At 41.7% G+C, this 13,823-nt stretch overlaps 1 protein-coding gene across 10 annotated transcripts in view; it reads left to right on the top strand.

The window, feature by feature from the left end:
• Nucleotides 1-13,607, top strand: part of LOC125466930 (rho GTPase-activating protein 32-like) — a 511,751-nt gene extending 498,144 nt beyond the window's left edge. For all 10 annotated transcript variants that reach the window (XM_059638930.1, XM_048562116.1, XM_048562117.1 and 7 more), the window contains 3 exons: nucleotides 2,127-3,392; nucleotides 4,792-5,138; nucleotides 8,216-13,607. In XM_059638930.1, the coding sequence (XP_059494913.1) occupies nucleotides 2,127-3,392; nucleotides 4,792-5,138; nucleotides 8,216-10,531 (3,929 nt within the window). In that variant the 3' untranslated portion in view covers nucleotides 10,532-13,607. The remainder of the gene's footprint in view (nucleotides 1-2,126; nucleotides 3,393-4,791; nucleotides 5,139-8,215) is intronic.
• The last annotated feature ends 216 nt before the right edge of the window (nucleotides 13,608-13,823 follow it).

Below are 13,823 nucleotides of genomic sequence, written 5' to 3'. Positions count from 1 at the left end.
TGATTTTTACTTTGGGACTAATTCTTCTCTATTCATCAGTTCAGCGTGATCCATTGTCAGATTTTTGATAATTCACTGATCTTGCTATATGAATGGATCTGTGCTTCCTACTCAGTAAAACATCATAATTTTCAACTGTGCAATTAATCAATCTCCAGAGTTAATTAAACATTTTGCATATTCTTGTGTACAATATTAGATTTGGCTGTTTGCTTACCAGGTCAAAGGTAAGAATGAATTAATAATTGCCGTTTTATTGTGATCATTCCGCCAGATTATTGAAAGATTTAAGGTAAAATGTGTTTCAGCACATGTGAGCCTGGCACCAATATTCTGTAGCTTAGCTGAGTTAAATAGATACATTAACAGGATTGGAAACATAAATTGAAAATTGAAAGTGTTGCAGGCATGTTATGTTGATTAATGTACACTGGAAATGCTGCTGCAAGATAAGAACCGACCTGTTAGCTCAGAGGTGACCTGGTCTTAACTCTGTCTATTTTCCATGGCTCTACACCATTTAATATCCATCTTTACAAAAATAGAAAATGCTTAGCCAATCACAACTAATTTGAGGAGAGAAAATGAGTTTCAGGTCAATAATATTTCTTTGACACTGGAAAATGCCTCAGATTTTAAACAAGTATGAAGGCAGAGATCATGGTTGGGGAGGAGTCACAACAGGGCAGGTCTGATGGGAAGCAAGGCAAGTTGATGGGTCTACAGAATGTATAAAATCGATAAGCAACTCATCATCAATAGATGCTATCTACAAAACTTTATTCCTCATTTTAATATTATGACCTAAAATTGTTGAAATAACCTTTATTTTTCTACATCCTCCATGCTATCTCTGAACTTGTTTGGAACCTGCTGCATTTTTTTTATCTTTCTCCAGTTGTGAAGGGTGTCATAAACTCTGTCTCTCTCTCTCTCTCTTTCTTCACACATTACTAGACTTGTTCATGATTTTGAATTTCCAGCATCAGCAGTATTTTGGTTTTATTAAATTCTGTCAGTCTTGGTTAAAATTTTAATTTGGCTTCCAGCTTCAAAAGATGTTTGCAGGAAAGAGTTCAGAATCCCCCTACACCATAGGGTAGTGTTTTTGACATCATGCCTGAATGGCCTAGCTTTCACTTTGATACTGCGCTCAGTTGTTCTCAACTCTCCATCAGTGGAAGTAGCTTCTATGAAATCCTATATTCTCCTTAAGCACCTCAGTTACATCACGCCTTAATTTTTTCTAATCAATGTGAATACAACTTGGTCTTTACATCCTGCTTTCATTAGTTAACCTCATTAGCTGCAGTACCGCACACAATTCTGCTCTGGAACTTTATCTGATAACAATGTGTTCTTTCTCAAACACAATTTCTGGAATAGATCATAGTGTTTCGACCAGAACATAACTTTGCACCTACTTGTATTTCAGTTTCCTAGGCATTTCAGTTGCTATTTATACCTGCCCACTAGCTTTTAGCGCTCCTACTGGATTTGTGTTTTTGGATGTCTGCTTTACTATGTGGTCTTGTAACACTGTCATGATGTGATCAAGTTAAACATGAGATCAAAAAGATTTACCCAAGCTTAATTGACAAGACATTGGTTAATGCCAGTTAAGCGGTGAGCAAAATAAAATGATTTGACATATTTTGGATTAACAGTGTGTGCAGGAAATGCAGAGATTTCACTGTCCGTGCACATTAAGGGACACCCAATCTTTTCCCAGTTATTTAGGAACATAGGAACAGAAGTAGGCCATTCAATACTGTAAGTCTGTTCTGCCATTCAGTGAGATCTTAGCTGATCTGTGGCCTTAGTCCATATCCCCTAATACATTTGCTTAACATAAGTTTATCAAATCTCAGATTTAAAGTTAACCAAATTAAAGTCTAGTGCAACTTGAGAACGGGGAACTGCTTACAGAGGCATGTGAGAGACATGTACAGATAATGTACAACTTAAACATATGAGTTTCTACCTGATACCAAAACAAAATGTAAATTGTGAGATTTTTCTACATATATTTTTCTAAATTTATGTAAGAATTAAACAAAGTGCTACAAAAACTGGTTTGGTTCCTTGTTTAGTGGTGAATGATATGCTGTTTGTTATTTTCCTAGGAGAATCAAAGGTATACAGACCTAGAAGACCTCGGTCTAGCAGTGATGCTTTGTCTGTTTCCTTCAATGCTGGCGGCCTTCCTGGTCTCAACCACTGTAACTCATATGACAACTTACCCAATGATGAGAGTGAAATAGAAGAAGCCATGCATCAAGTGCCTGCACTCCTGTCTTCCAGAATGGAGGATCTAGAACTGAGTCCCCCCGATATGGGAGCAGCTAGTTTGGACTTTGACCCAATGTCATTTCAGTGTAGTCCGCCAAGGACAGAACATGCAGGTCCTGACAGCATTTCATCTCAGGTGGATTCTTCAGGCAGTGGCAAAGACAGGTCAAACAGCAGCAAGAGGGAATCAGATTTGGGTAGTGCCTGCCTTACCCCTGGTAGTGCTACTAGTTCTGAACCAGTCTGTCACTCCCCAGATAAGCTGATAAGTCCCTTCTTCTCTCCAGATCTGAGCCCCACTGATGAGAAACTTGCTAAACCAACTTCTTTCGCGGAAAAGGTAGTTCATGCTTTCTCCCCAAAGATTGGACGCAAGTCACCCAAGTCTCCTATGTTTTCCATTTCTGAACCTATGACAATTTCTGTACCGACACGAGTATCTGAAATGATTGGCAGTATGGCAACTGTTTCACTGGTTTCATCTCCACCTCTCGCAGATCCAGCAGGGAGTAGCAATGTCAGCAAATCACCTCCACAAATGATGTCAATGCTGCTGAAAACCAGCGACATGCAACTGTCTGAGGGTTGTCGTCAGGAGATCCACACCAAGCTTTCTGCTGCAGTGTCAGAGGCCAAAGAGCAAAGTCTGGATTGGCATGATCAGACCTATCACTACAAGGCTGTACAGCCTACCTATTCACAAGCAGGGTCAAAGTGGGAAAGCCCAAACTGGCAAGAACTGACCAATCAAAACAAGACTACACCATCTACCAGTTCACAAATCGGAACTCCAAGTCAAAGCCCAGAATGGCATGAACTAACCGATCAAAACAAGACTATATCACCCAGCAATTTACAAGCAGGAATAAAAGGGCAGAGTTTAGACTGGCATGAACTGACCAATCAAAATAAGTCTACACCATCTACCAATTCTCAAAAAGGAATATCAGGGCAAATCTCAGATTGGCATGAGCTAACCAATCACAACAAGGCTGCATCATCTTCTGCCCATTCACAACAGGAGGCAAAAGGACAAACCCCAGACTGGCATGAAATGACCAATCAAAACAAGGCAACACCATCCACCCATTCACAGATAGGTGAGTGTTAAAGAAGAGTTATTACACTAGGTAATATTCATTGGGAAAGGATTACACAGCGAGCTATATTTCAGGAACATGTGCACTCTCCTGGCTCACTGCCAAACATTTGAGGAGTTGGAAAGAGTAGGTTGCAGTTGACATCTTTCAACTTTACTGTTTGGTTGTAACTCCTGTCAAAGGTAACTTATTTTCACCAGAAAAATAGGAGAATACAAGTCTCTTCTAATTTATTTTCATAAATATTTGGTATTCAATACTGTGAGTCATTATAGTGAGTAGAAAGCCTCATATGCCCAAGTGTTAGGCCTCCTCTTTGAGTGTTGTGTAGAGTGATTGGTGTCAAGATGGCAACAGTGAGTATAGTTACAAAGTTGCACTGTTTGAGGACTTTGGCATGCTAGACAAGTAGTGAACAGGTTATTTTCTTCAGTGCCTGACTATCTGACAGATCATTATACTGTCTTATCCTTTTGCCTCCTTTCTCCCGTGCACTCGTCTTAGCAATAATTTGTACTAGACTGTTATCCACAAGTAATGCAAGTATTTTACTACCGAACCAGTTATCCCTGAGAAGATGTTGGTGAACCATCTTCTTGAACCATTACAGTCCACGCATCCAACTACTGTTAGGGAAGGAGTTCCAGGACTTTAAGCCAATGACATGAGGAAAGGCACATCATTCCTAGTCAGGATGGCATGAGACTTGGAGGGAAACCTGTTCCTGGTGGTGTTTCATCAATAATGACTTTATGGTGTAACTCATCAACAATTTCCTTACTTCTAACCTTATGACTGAGAGAAGGCCATTGATGAGCAGCTGAAGATGGTCAGGCCTTGAGCCATTCTGTAGTGTTGTCCTGGGACTGAGATGATTCACCTCCAACAAACACGACCATTTTCTTTGTAGATGATGTGACTGCAGCCAGTAGAGAGTTTTCCCTGACTCGCATTGACTTAAAGGGTGCTGTCATGCCACATTCAGTCAAATACTGCTTTGATGTGAAGGGCAGACACTGTCCCCCAGCTCTGGTATTCAGCTCCTTGGTCCATGTGTCAGGATTATTACTAGGAACTGAAAGTTCATTGTGGAATGGTTTTAGGAAAGGAATGTTTTGCTGTAAAGGATCAAAATTAAATAATCATTTAGAATGGAATGGGACAAAGAGGATTGTAATGAAAATACAAGTGAAGAGATTAGAACAGTCAGTACTAGCCACAGACCCAGTCCTAGCATGAGTACAGTGTTCTGTTTGGGCTCCTGTGCTGTGAACCTCTATGAAGGTCACACTATATTGTAATATTTGTAAAAGATTGAGTTGTCTTTAGTGCACTCAGCAGGTTGTGCAAAGGGTTTTTTCTCAGCTAATTAATATCTGTCCTCCTATTTACTCTGCAGTGACTCCAGTGGAATCCCCTCAGGAGGCTCCTCCGGTTAACTCAGTGCCTCTCCTTCCACCACCTCCACCTCCGAAGAGCGCTGCTCGCTTACTGGCATTGGCTCTAGCTGAAAGCGCTCAGCAGGCCACTGCACAGTCTCAGAAGAAACCTCAGCCTGGACGGCAGGTCTCAGGGGATCATAACCTTCACAATATCCCTGTTACAGAGTCATGTCCAGCATCAGCTTCTTCAGCACCTTCTACAACAGCTAGCTATCAGTTAATTGTGCAGCCAGCTGTCGAACAACAGCCTGCCACAGGCCAAGTCCCTCCGAGTACTACAGTAGGGCCCACAGCTTCAGGTCAGGTAAGGGAAACACAGGATTAATCCAACAACTAGACGGTGGCATTTGGTGCTTCATAGGAAATTTGGTGGAATTCCACTGCTAAATCGTTGACTGAAAGAAAATTGTTGTAAGCGTTCAATCAGTCAAGCTATATTTTCTAACATGTATCAATTTTAAGTTGATCCCATAATGTAAAATCAGTTGTTACATTGTAGGATAACAAAGTGTGGAGCTGGATGAACACAGCAGGCCAAGCAGCATCTCAGGAGCACAAAAGCTGACGTTTTGGCCCTAGACCCTTCATGATGGGTCTAGGCCTGAAATGTCAACTTTTGAGCTCCAGAGATGCTGCTTGGCCTGCTGTGTTCATCCAGCTCCACACTTTGTTATCTTGGATTCTCCAGCATCTGCAGTTCCCATTATCACTGTTACATTGTAGGGGTGTGTTTGGAGAGATAAACTTGAACAGTATCCCTTTGTAACATGCAGCATCACAGGAATTTCTCATTATAGTCAACACAAGTCATGGACATTTATTGTCAAAATTATTAAGGCCACCCCTCCATTTGTTTCCCAGGTAATTCAATTCAATTTGTTGTTTTAATGCTCATGCAATATATTTTATGCCAAGTGGGTACTTAAGCACAATGTCCTTAGCAGAGACCACTAGACATAAGAACGGGGTGGGCTGTTTGGACCCTTCAGCCTGCTTTACTATTCAATAGAATCATGTTTGATATTGCGTTCTTCACATCAACTTTCCTGCCTTTTCACCGGAACCTTTGGTTCCCCGACTGATCAAAAATCTATCTCGGCCGTAAATATACAAAGAGATGCAGCTCTCTGAGAGAAAAATACTTTTTCATTTCAGATTTAAATTGGCACCGCATTATTCTGGGACTGTGCCCCTGGTCCCATAAGAAGAAACATCCTGTCAGCATTTATCCTGCTAATCCCCTTATTGGCATGTAATATGTGCTGAACATAAAATATTGTAGTTTCAGAAACAAATACGGTGGATTTCTAACTCTAACATAAACATAGAAAATGTTGGAAATACTCAGCAGATCACACTGCATTCGTGGAGAGAGAAATGGAGTTAACATTTCATATCGGCAATCTTCCATCATAATCTTTATCATTTTAGATGAAAGGTTATCCAATCTAGACATTAACTCTTTCTCTTTCCAAAGAGGCTGATTTGGTGACTTTTCCAGCATTTTATGTTTTCATTTCAAATTTCCAGCATCTGCAGTAAATTGATTAGATAATTAAACTGTACCATCCTAAAAAAAAATCTAAATCGAAAAATCTAAATCAATATTATTGTTTAAATGTGTTCAGTATTGTGGAATAGTACAAATGAATCCTAAACAATGCACTTTCAATCTGTTCTGAAGCAGTTTGCCTACTGAGTAAGGTTGCATTCTGTTCTGGGGAATGAGCAAATTTCGTTTAAAAATAAATTCCATGACTGCAGATAGTAAACAAACTAATCATTCAGTTGCATTAAGTGGTTACAAGAATTTGAATTAATTTGAGTTTGTGTGCTGACCAGTGAGAAGCAGGTCTGTGAGGTGGAACTGCACAGAAGCTGTACAACAGAAATCCGGTGACCCTAACTGGAAAAGAGAAAGTGGAGGTGAGCCGCCACCACAAACCCCTACAGTCCTTATGGTATAGTAACACCACTATCTTGTTAAGAAGAGAGAGTTCCAGGACTTTGACTCCACAACAGTGAAGAAACAACGGTATAGTTCCAAGTCATGATAATATGTGGCTTGGAAGAGAACTTGTAGATCAGGGGTTTGAGTGCAGCTACTGTCTACACCCTTCTAGTTGGCAGAGATTGAGTTTGAAAGATGCTGTTGAAGGAAGCCTTTGTGATTTGCTACAGTGAATCTTATTGATAAACGTAGTGCTACCACTGTGGATCAGTGGTGGGTGTGATACCACTCAGGCAGGCTGCTTTGCCCAAGATGGTGTTGAGCTTTCTAGATTTTTGCTGAAGCTGTGCTCCTCCAGGAAAGGTAACAGCATCCCATCACAACCATGACTTCTGCATTGTAGATGGTGGACAGGTTTTTTGGAGACAAGAAAATAAGTTACTTTTACCAGAATTCCAAACATCTAACCCATTCTTGTTACCACAGTATTTATTTGATTTATCATGTAAGTTTCTGGTCGGTGGTAACTCCCAGAATATTGATACTGGGGATTCAGAGGTGAGAATAAATTTGAATGTTATGAGAATATTGTATACTGCTTTGGCACTGCTTCTGTTGGGCCTGTCTAAGGCTTACCCAGGCTTACACTGAAACATTGAGATACGATTCTCGAAACTTGCTGTCGGGTTGTTCCTTAACTTGTCTATAGAACAGATCTTACAATTTTGGCATGAATCAACAGATGTTAGTTAGTGGGGGTCTGCAGAGTTGGGTGTGCCAAACATTGCTTTGTTCGTTGCTACATATTTACTTACAAATGAAAGCTGTAGGTACCTCATTTTATATCTCCTCGTTTGCATTTATTCTCCCAGAATCTCAGTCCTTCTCTTTTGGAAGCTGATTGTTCCACTTTCTTGAAGTTGAAAATTATTTTTAAACATAAATATTGTTTTCACTTTTTGACACAACCATTCAATTGAAGGTTTCATTATTGCAAAATTTAATTCACCTCTTTCAAATGTAACAGCATTTGTATTAGTTTGACTGCAAGTCTATAGGCAAATTTAGCTTTTAGTAGAGAAGCACCAGTGATCCTTGGATTACAGTCGCTGACCAAAGCCTTAAAGTCAGGGGAGTTGAACACTTATGCACCTCATTGTCTTGGAAAGGTCATGGCAGAGAGGCTGGAGGAAACACAGCAAGCTTCAGCTGTTCATGCAGGCAGGGAAAGAGAGGAAACTGGAATGCAGCTGTTTTCAGAACACTGATCCACAACTTCAAGGATCAAATGGACAAGCAAATCTGGCTCGAGAATTGTTCGTGGTATGGGGTAGCGAAGAGGAAATACCAGTACTTTACTTAACATCAGAACAAAATATTTCTTAAATCCTGATAACTGGTTAGTTATTGCTGTTTATTGTCTTTTCCAGGTTCGGGCAGCAGTTTCTGCAGGGATTCCCTTGAAGCCATCAGAGCCACGTGCTCCAGAGCAGCCAGGATCTACTTTCAGCTCCGATAATAGCTGTGTCACCCGCCCTACTGCTGTTATGGCCATTCACAGTGGACAACAGGAGAAACCAAGAGACAATGTCCAAGCACCAGCTGTTAAACCAAGGGCTGACTCTGTGCCTCTGGACTGTAGTGCTTACAGTAACACTCCATCAGTGCCGCTTGTCCGATCAATAGAAAATCGCGTGCCTCCTAGTCATTCCATGTCTGATACCATTAATGCCTCCAATTTCCATTCATTCCTAGCTTCAACAACCATACCATCATCTATTGAGGATGCTTTACCCCCAGCACCACCTCCTAAACCACCTTTTCTATGCCAGCCACATTCCTATCATTCCAAGACGGAAAACCTGCCAGATCTAGACAAACATTTCCAACAGAAGAATGCTCATTCAGTGCAGCCTCTAGTCTACCAGTGCCGGGCTGACAGTGTCCCTCAGCACTTGTCCTGCCAGTCTAGATTGGAGAGCACACCCCAGCATCTATTGTATGGTACACGCCCTGACAACATTCCCTCAGCCACATCTCGATTCAACAGCTTTTCAAGCCAGCCAAAAGCAGTCTCTGTTCACCATTCCAAGCCACGACTTTCACGGTCAGACCATGTGCCCGTTGGGAATCCTGCCGTGCGGGCATTTGTGTGCCCACATTCCCAATTTGAGGAACCAGTATATCCCACAATAAGACGGGTTCATTCTCTACATGTGCCTCCATCTTCAGTAAGATCTGTTCCTGTTTCAAGAACTGAGGTGCCTCCAGCCGATGAACTCTTCTACTATCAGAGACCCATCTATCAGTATAAGCCATGCCACCCACCACCACTTCAATCAGATTATCATGTTACTCAGCTGCAGCCATATTTCGAAAATGGCCGAGTTCAGTACAGGTACAGCCCTTACTCCACTTCTGGGCATAACCTACATGGAGCTGATGGTGTGATTTATGATTTTGCAGATCCCTATGGTTCGATAAGACTGAGACAGTACCATTCTTTTACCAGCCGGGATCTCCCACCTTATGCTGGCAGATTCCAGGGTAGAGTTTTTCCATATCCCAATGCACCTCCCTACCCACGCGGTGGTGCTAATGCCAATGCAATGAGTAGAGAGCACAGTTTTGTAAGTCGTGATGTGCCTCCGTCTCCAGATGTGAAACTGGCCCATGTGATATGGGATCCAGAGGAGGTGGAGAAATCCCGCTTCCAGTCCATTCGACGTGAAATCCGCAGCCGGCAAAAGAACAAAGGCTTAGTGATGTCACAGTATGACAACGTGACTCCTGTCTTACAGGAAGAATTTAGTGGTCTAGAGATCCTACATTCCAGAAGTAAGTCTGATCCTGGGAAAACTGGTGCGCTGGCAAGTGAGGGAAAAGAAAGGTGGTATCCTGCCACCTCAAAGACTCCAGACCCTGACCCACCGTACAGCTATCAGCAGCCAGAGTGTGAACTAGACAGTGGGGCATATATCAAGCCATTAGCTCTCCATCATGGACCTTTTGGAAATGAACAGCTTGAGAAGCTAGTACCACCTCAGAAACAGAACACCAGTAGGACCAGGAGGCCACATGAATCTGCCTGCGATCTGTCACGGTACGATTCATCTCACAGGCCTTCTGCAGAGTTGAAAGGGGGACAGATGTACAGTGCACATAGTGCAGTTCCAGCAGGATATGGGCTGAAGCATCGGCCTGACCACACAGAATCACGTACATATCCATCTGCGACTAGTAAATACATGCTTCCTTCTCATGAGCCTTTACGGAGTTATGAAGATTCCTTCCGGGCAGTAAGTGAAAGGCCGGAATTTGAAAGACCCAAATTGAGGGGGACTGGTGGGGACCATTCTTCTCGAGACTACTACAGCGAGGACGAAGAGGATCCTGGCAGGCCACTGGTATCCAGCCAACCTGAGAGAAGTTACAGCACCAGGTTCCAGCCACACCCAGAGCCCTTGGTTAGGGAACAATCTCTCTCATACCCATACCCTTGTTTAGGCTACTCCAGCAGTAAGCGACACAGTACATTGACAGTGATGTCTCAGTATGATAATTTGGATGACTATCACACTCTGTCGCAGCAGCAGAGGGGAGGCGTAGGAGGAGGTGCCCCATTTGTACCCCTGGGTTTCAGTCATCCTCAAGGGAGGACATTTAGCACGGCTTTAGGCCAGGGAAGCTTTATAACAGCAGAGTTGGCATTGCAGAGGTCTGAAGCAGAGGTACATGTGGAATGAGCAAAAATTTTACTTGTGCAGTCTCTGCTGGGCAGTAGACTGTTTTATTTTTTAAAAAGAGATAACCAGAGTACTGTTTTTAAACACAAAATATGACAAATATTGGATCTTTTGTGTTGTGTAATTAGAGTACATGTATGAAACGTGAGACTGCATTTGTGCCCCTGGTGAATGACTCTCAGCTCAGTGTTAATAATTATCAGAATACAGCCTGACAGCTCAGTAGTTAAGGGAATGATCTTCTTTGTTTGTTTCTAGTGAGAAAAATGATTTGGATCAGTGAAGCTGCTGAGGAGAGTTTGTTACCTCTCTGCCCCTATCAAAAACCCCTTTCCTATTCCCACTCATCCTCTCCTCCTGCATGTTTTCTCTCCTCTTTTCTTCCACACCACTACCCCAACCTCACCCTGAACCACCACAATTGCAGGGCTGGCTCTGCATTTATCAACTTTGTGCTTCCTCATTTCTTCCCCAGCTTTCCGGACAAAATACATCTCCATAAGTCCCAAACCCAGTTGCCCAGTTACAGGTCTGGCTGTACTTAATTGAAGACATCCTATCCCCAGCCAGAGTTAGCAGTGTAATACTTACTGTTCCGATCAATTTGTATTTACCTCAGTAACACACTGTCTGACAGAGTTATTGTCCCACTATTTTCAAGCCCTGTGCTTGAGTCTTGTAACTTCGGGCGTAGTGGGAAATGTGATTAGTTGAGAAGAGCAACAAAAAATGGCAGCTAGATGTTAGAGTGACAACATCCAACTCCCAACAGTAAGCTGAGTGCCAGCCATATCTAACAGCTATTGGGGGCTTGACAGGTCGTGAATTCAGCTGATATTAAATATATCTACTTTATCTTCACTATGCTTCTATGTAGATACTAACTAACTGTTCTGGGGTTGAAAGTAAATAAGACTTCAGTGTCAGACTGCACCATCTAATTGAATACATCAAAGCTTTATCACTTTCATTACTAGTTTGAATCCAGTATTTAAATTGCACGTAACTACATGATTCCCTTGTGAAGGAATACTTTCCATGTTGCTGTGCTCTGGCTGGGATTGTGCTATCATTGTGATATGAATAGAAGCAACAAAGCCTTTCCCCTGCTACCAGATGAGCAATGCCGTTCTATGCACTTGGCCCATGTGTGTGAGGAGCTCCTGAGCACGAGGAGGCTGGTGCTTCATGTGAGCTGATAATGTGGCCTGAAATCTATCTGTTTCGAATTTGAGCCATTGTCACCTCCCTTGCCCTGCTTGGACTGCCCTGTCTTGCAACATTTAAAACTGTTTCAGACTACATATTAATGTTTGTGCACAGTTTGCAGGGAAGGCAGTAACACTGTGAATTACTCAAACAGACCTCGTGTTTCCAAGTCACGTGTAGATTTGTTTATATTGTTCCTATAATTTACAGAATGACATTCAGTAAATTATTTAACTTGAAAAAGAATATTAAAACTGTGATTATTTTTGTAGCAATGCTCATCCTGTGCACAAATATTATGGGACAAATATTATTGAATTATTGTACGAGTCAGTAATGACCTCTGGGAGCAACTAACCTTAACTTTGCCCCGCAGTGGCATTGTTCATGTTGATTTATCCCACCGTTCGCTCTCAGAATTTAAAACTGGTCAATCTCTAACAAGATCTTCTACAATGAAAACTGAGCCACATAACTGGACATCTCTTATTTCCATTTTGTTAATGATCCCTGGAACCTGAAATTATCTCCGTCCACATCAACTTGTAATACACAGATTGTAGGTAGCACTTGTCATAGATGTTATAATCTGCTATAGCTCAGGGCTGTTAAAAAGCAGGATCCCTTGATCTGTAGATCTTCAAGTAGGATTCAGATATTGAGATTGAACTTCACAACATTTTCCTCAGGCATTTAAACAGGGAGTCCTGATATTTTTAGAAATTGCACAACAATGTGAGGGACGTGAGTTTACAGACAGGTTATTATATCTTTGAAGATAAGAACAGAAAAAGCAGGAAATATTCAGTGGGTCAGACAGCATCTGTAGAGAGAAAAACAAACACTAATGACTTAGGTGAAAGAACTTTTTATCAGAGCTGGAAGATGTTTGAGGTTTATACTTTTTTTTAAAGAAAGTACAGAGGTGGGAAAGAGATCAGGAAAGAAAACAAAAGGAAAGTTTGATTGGGTAGAGGACTGAAGAGATTAAATGATCATGGAGAGGATACTTGAAGGCAAAAGGAATTAACAATGAGTCAAGTGTAGAAACAAAACGTTGATCCAGAAGGAAGTATAACAAAACATGTCGGAAATATTCAGTAGGCCAGGCATTTGTTGAGGGAGAAGCAAGAGTTAATGTTTTAGCTGGTGATCTTTCTGAAGGTACCATAAGATCTTCCTCTCTGCTAGGACTGACAACCTCCTTTACCAGCACCTATCGTATTGGTGATGACTTTCTGGTAAATCCGTAATTAAAAATAGAACATCACTATTAATAGTGACAAAGTGAAGAAATAGTGATTTGACTGAACGGTTGACTGTTGGAATGACTATTGGAATTTTGTGTCTTTAGAACAATCTACAGGACGCAAGATTCAGCTTGCACACTGTGCAGGACACATTCTGATGTTTGGAGAAATGGAGCAGGCAGCGACGAAGCCATTTTATCCCCTATTCTGTTGAATATGATTTAGCACCAGGCAATGACCATCCTGCAGCATTCCAATTGTGTGTGGTGAGACCCAGTTAGACATTCTAAAGTGTTTACAATGGCTTGAAATGACTAGGAATAACAATAAATAGAGCTCAAAATGAAAACCAACCTTAACAGCTGGAAATAGTAATTCTACTGGTCTCTGAAAGAGAGGTTAATTTCAGGTAGCACAATTGATGTGAGAGAGTGGATTTGATGTAAAAGTTCAGCTGTGGCCTTATTGAACGGTGGAGCACATTCAAGCAGCCATATGGTTTTCTCCTGCCCCATTTTCTTAGGAAACCATCATGCCAGACCTGATGTACATTTCAAGCTTTTTCTGTTTCATCTCAGATGAGCAGCATTCTTGGTGTCTATTTGCTAGGAAAGAAACCTCTGGGGTGGGGTGGGGTGGGGGGTGGGGGGGGAAGCAAATTTCTTTTAGAGGTGTGATAACAAACAAGAACAATGATTTCTGCTCAGTAAAATATCTATGCTGCAATGTTCACAGTTCCCAAAGCAACAAGCCCATTTCAATCCCTGCAAAGTGCTCCACCTACACATTGTAAAATGGGGTCTGAATTATTTCCGATAATCAAGAAAAAAGCA

This window comes from Stegostoma tigrinum, chromosome 32 (genome assembly GCF_030684315.1).
Source record: "Stegostoma tigrinum isolate sSteTig4 chromosome 32, sSteTig4.hap1, whole genome shotgun sequence".
Classification (NCBI taxonomy): domain Eukaryota; kingdom Metazoa; phylum Chordata; class Chondrichthyes; order Orectolobiformes; family Stegostomatidae; genus Stegostoma; species Stegostoma tigrinum.
Note: the sequence above shows the minus strand (reverse complement) of the source record. Positions and strands in the feature narration are given on the sequence as shown.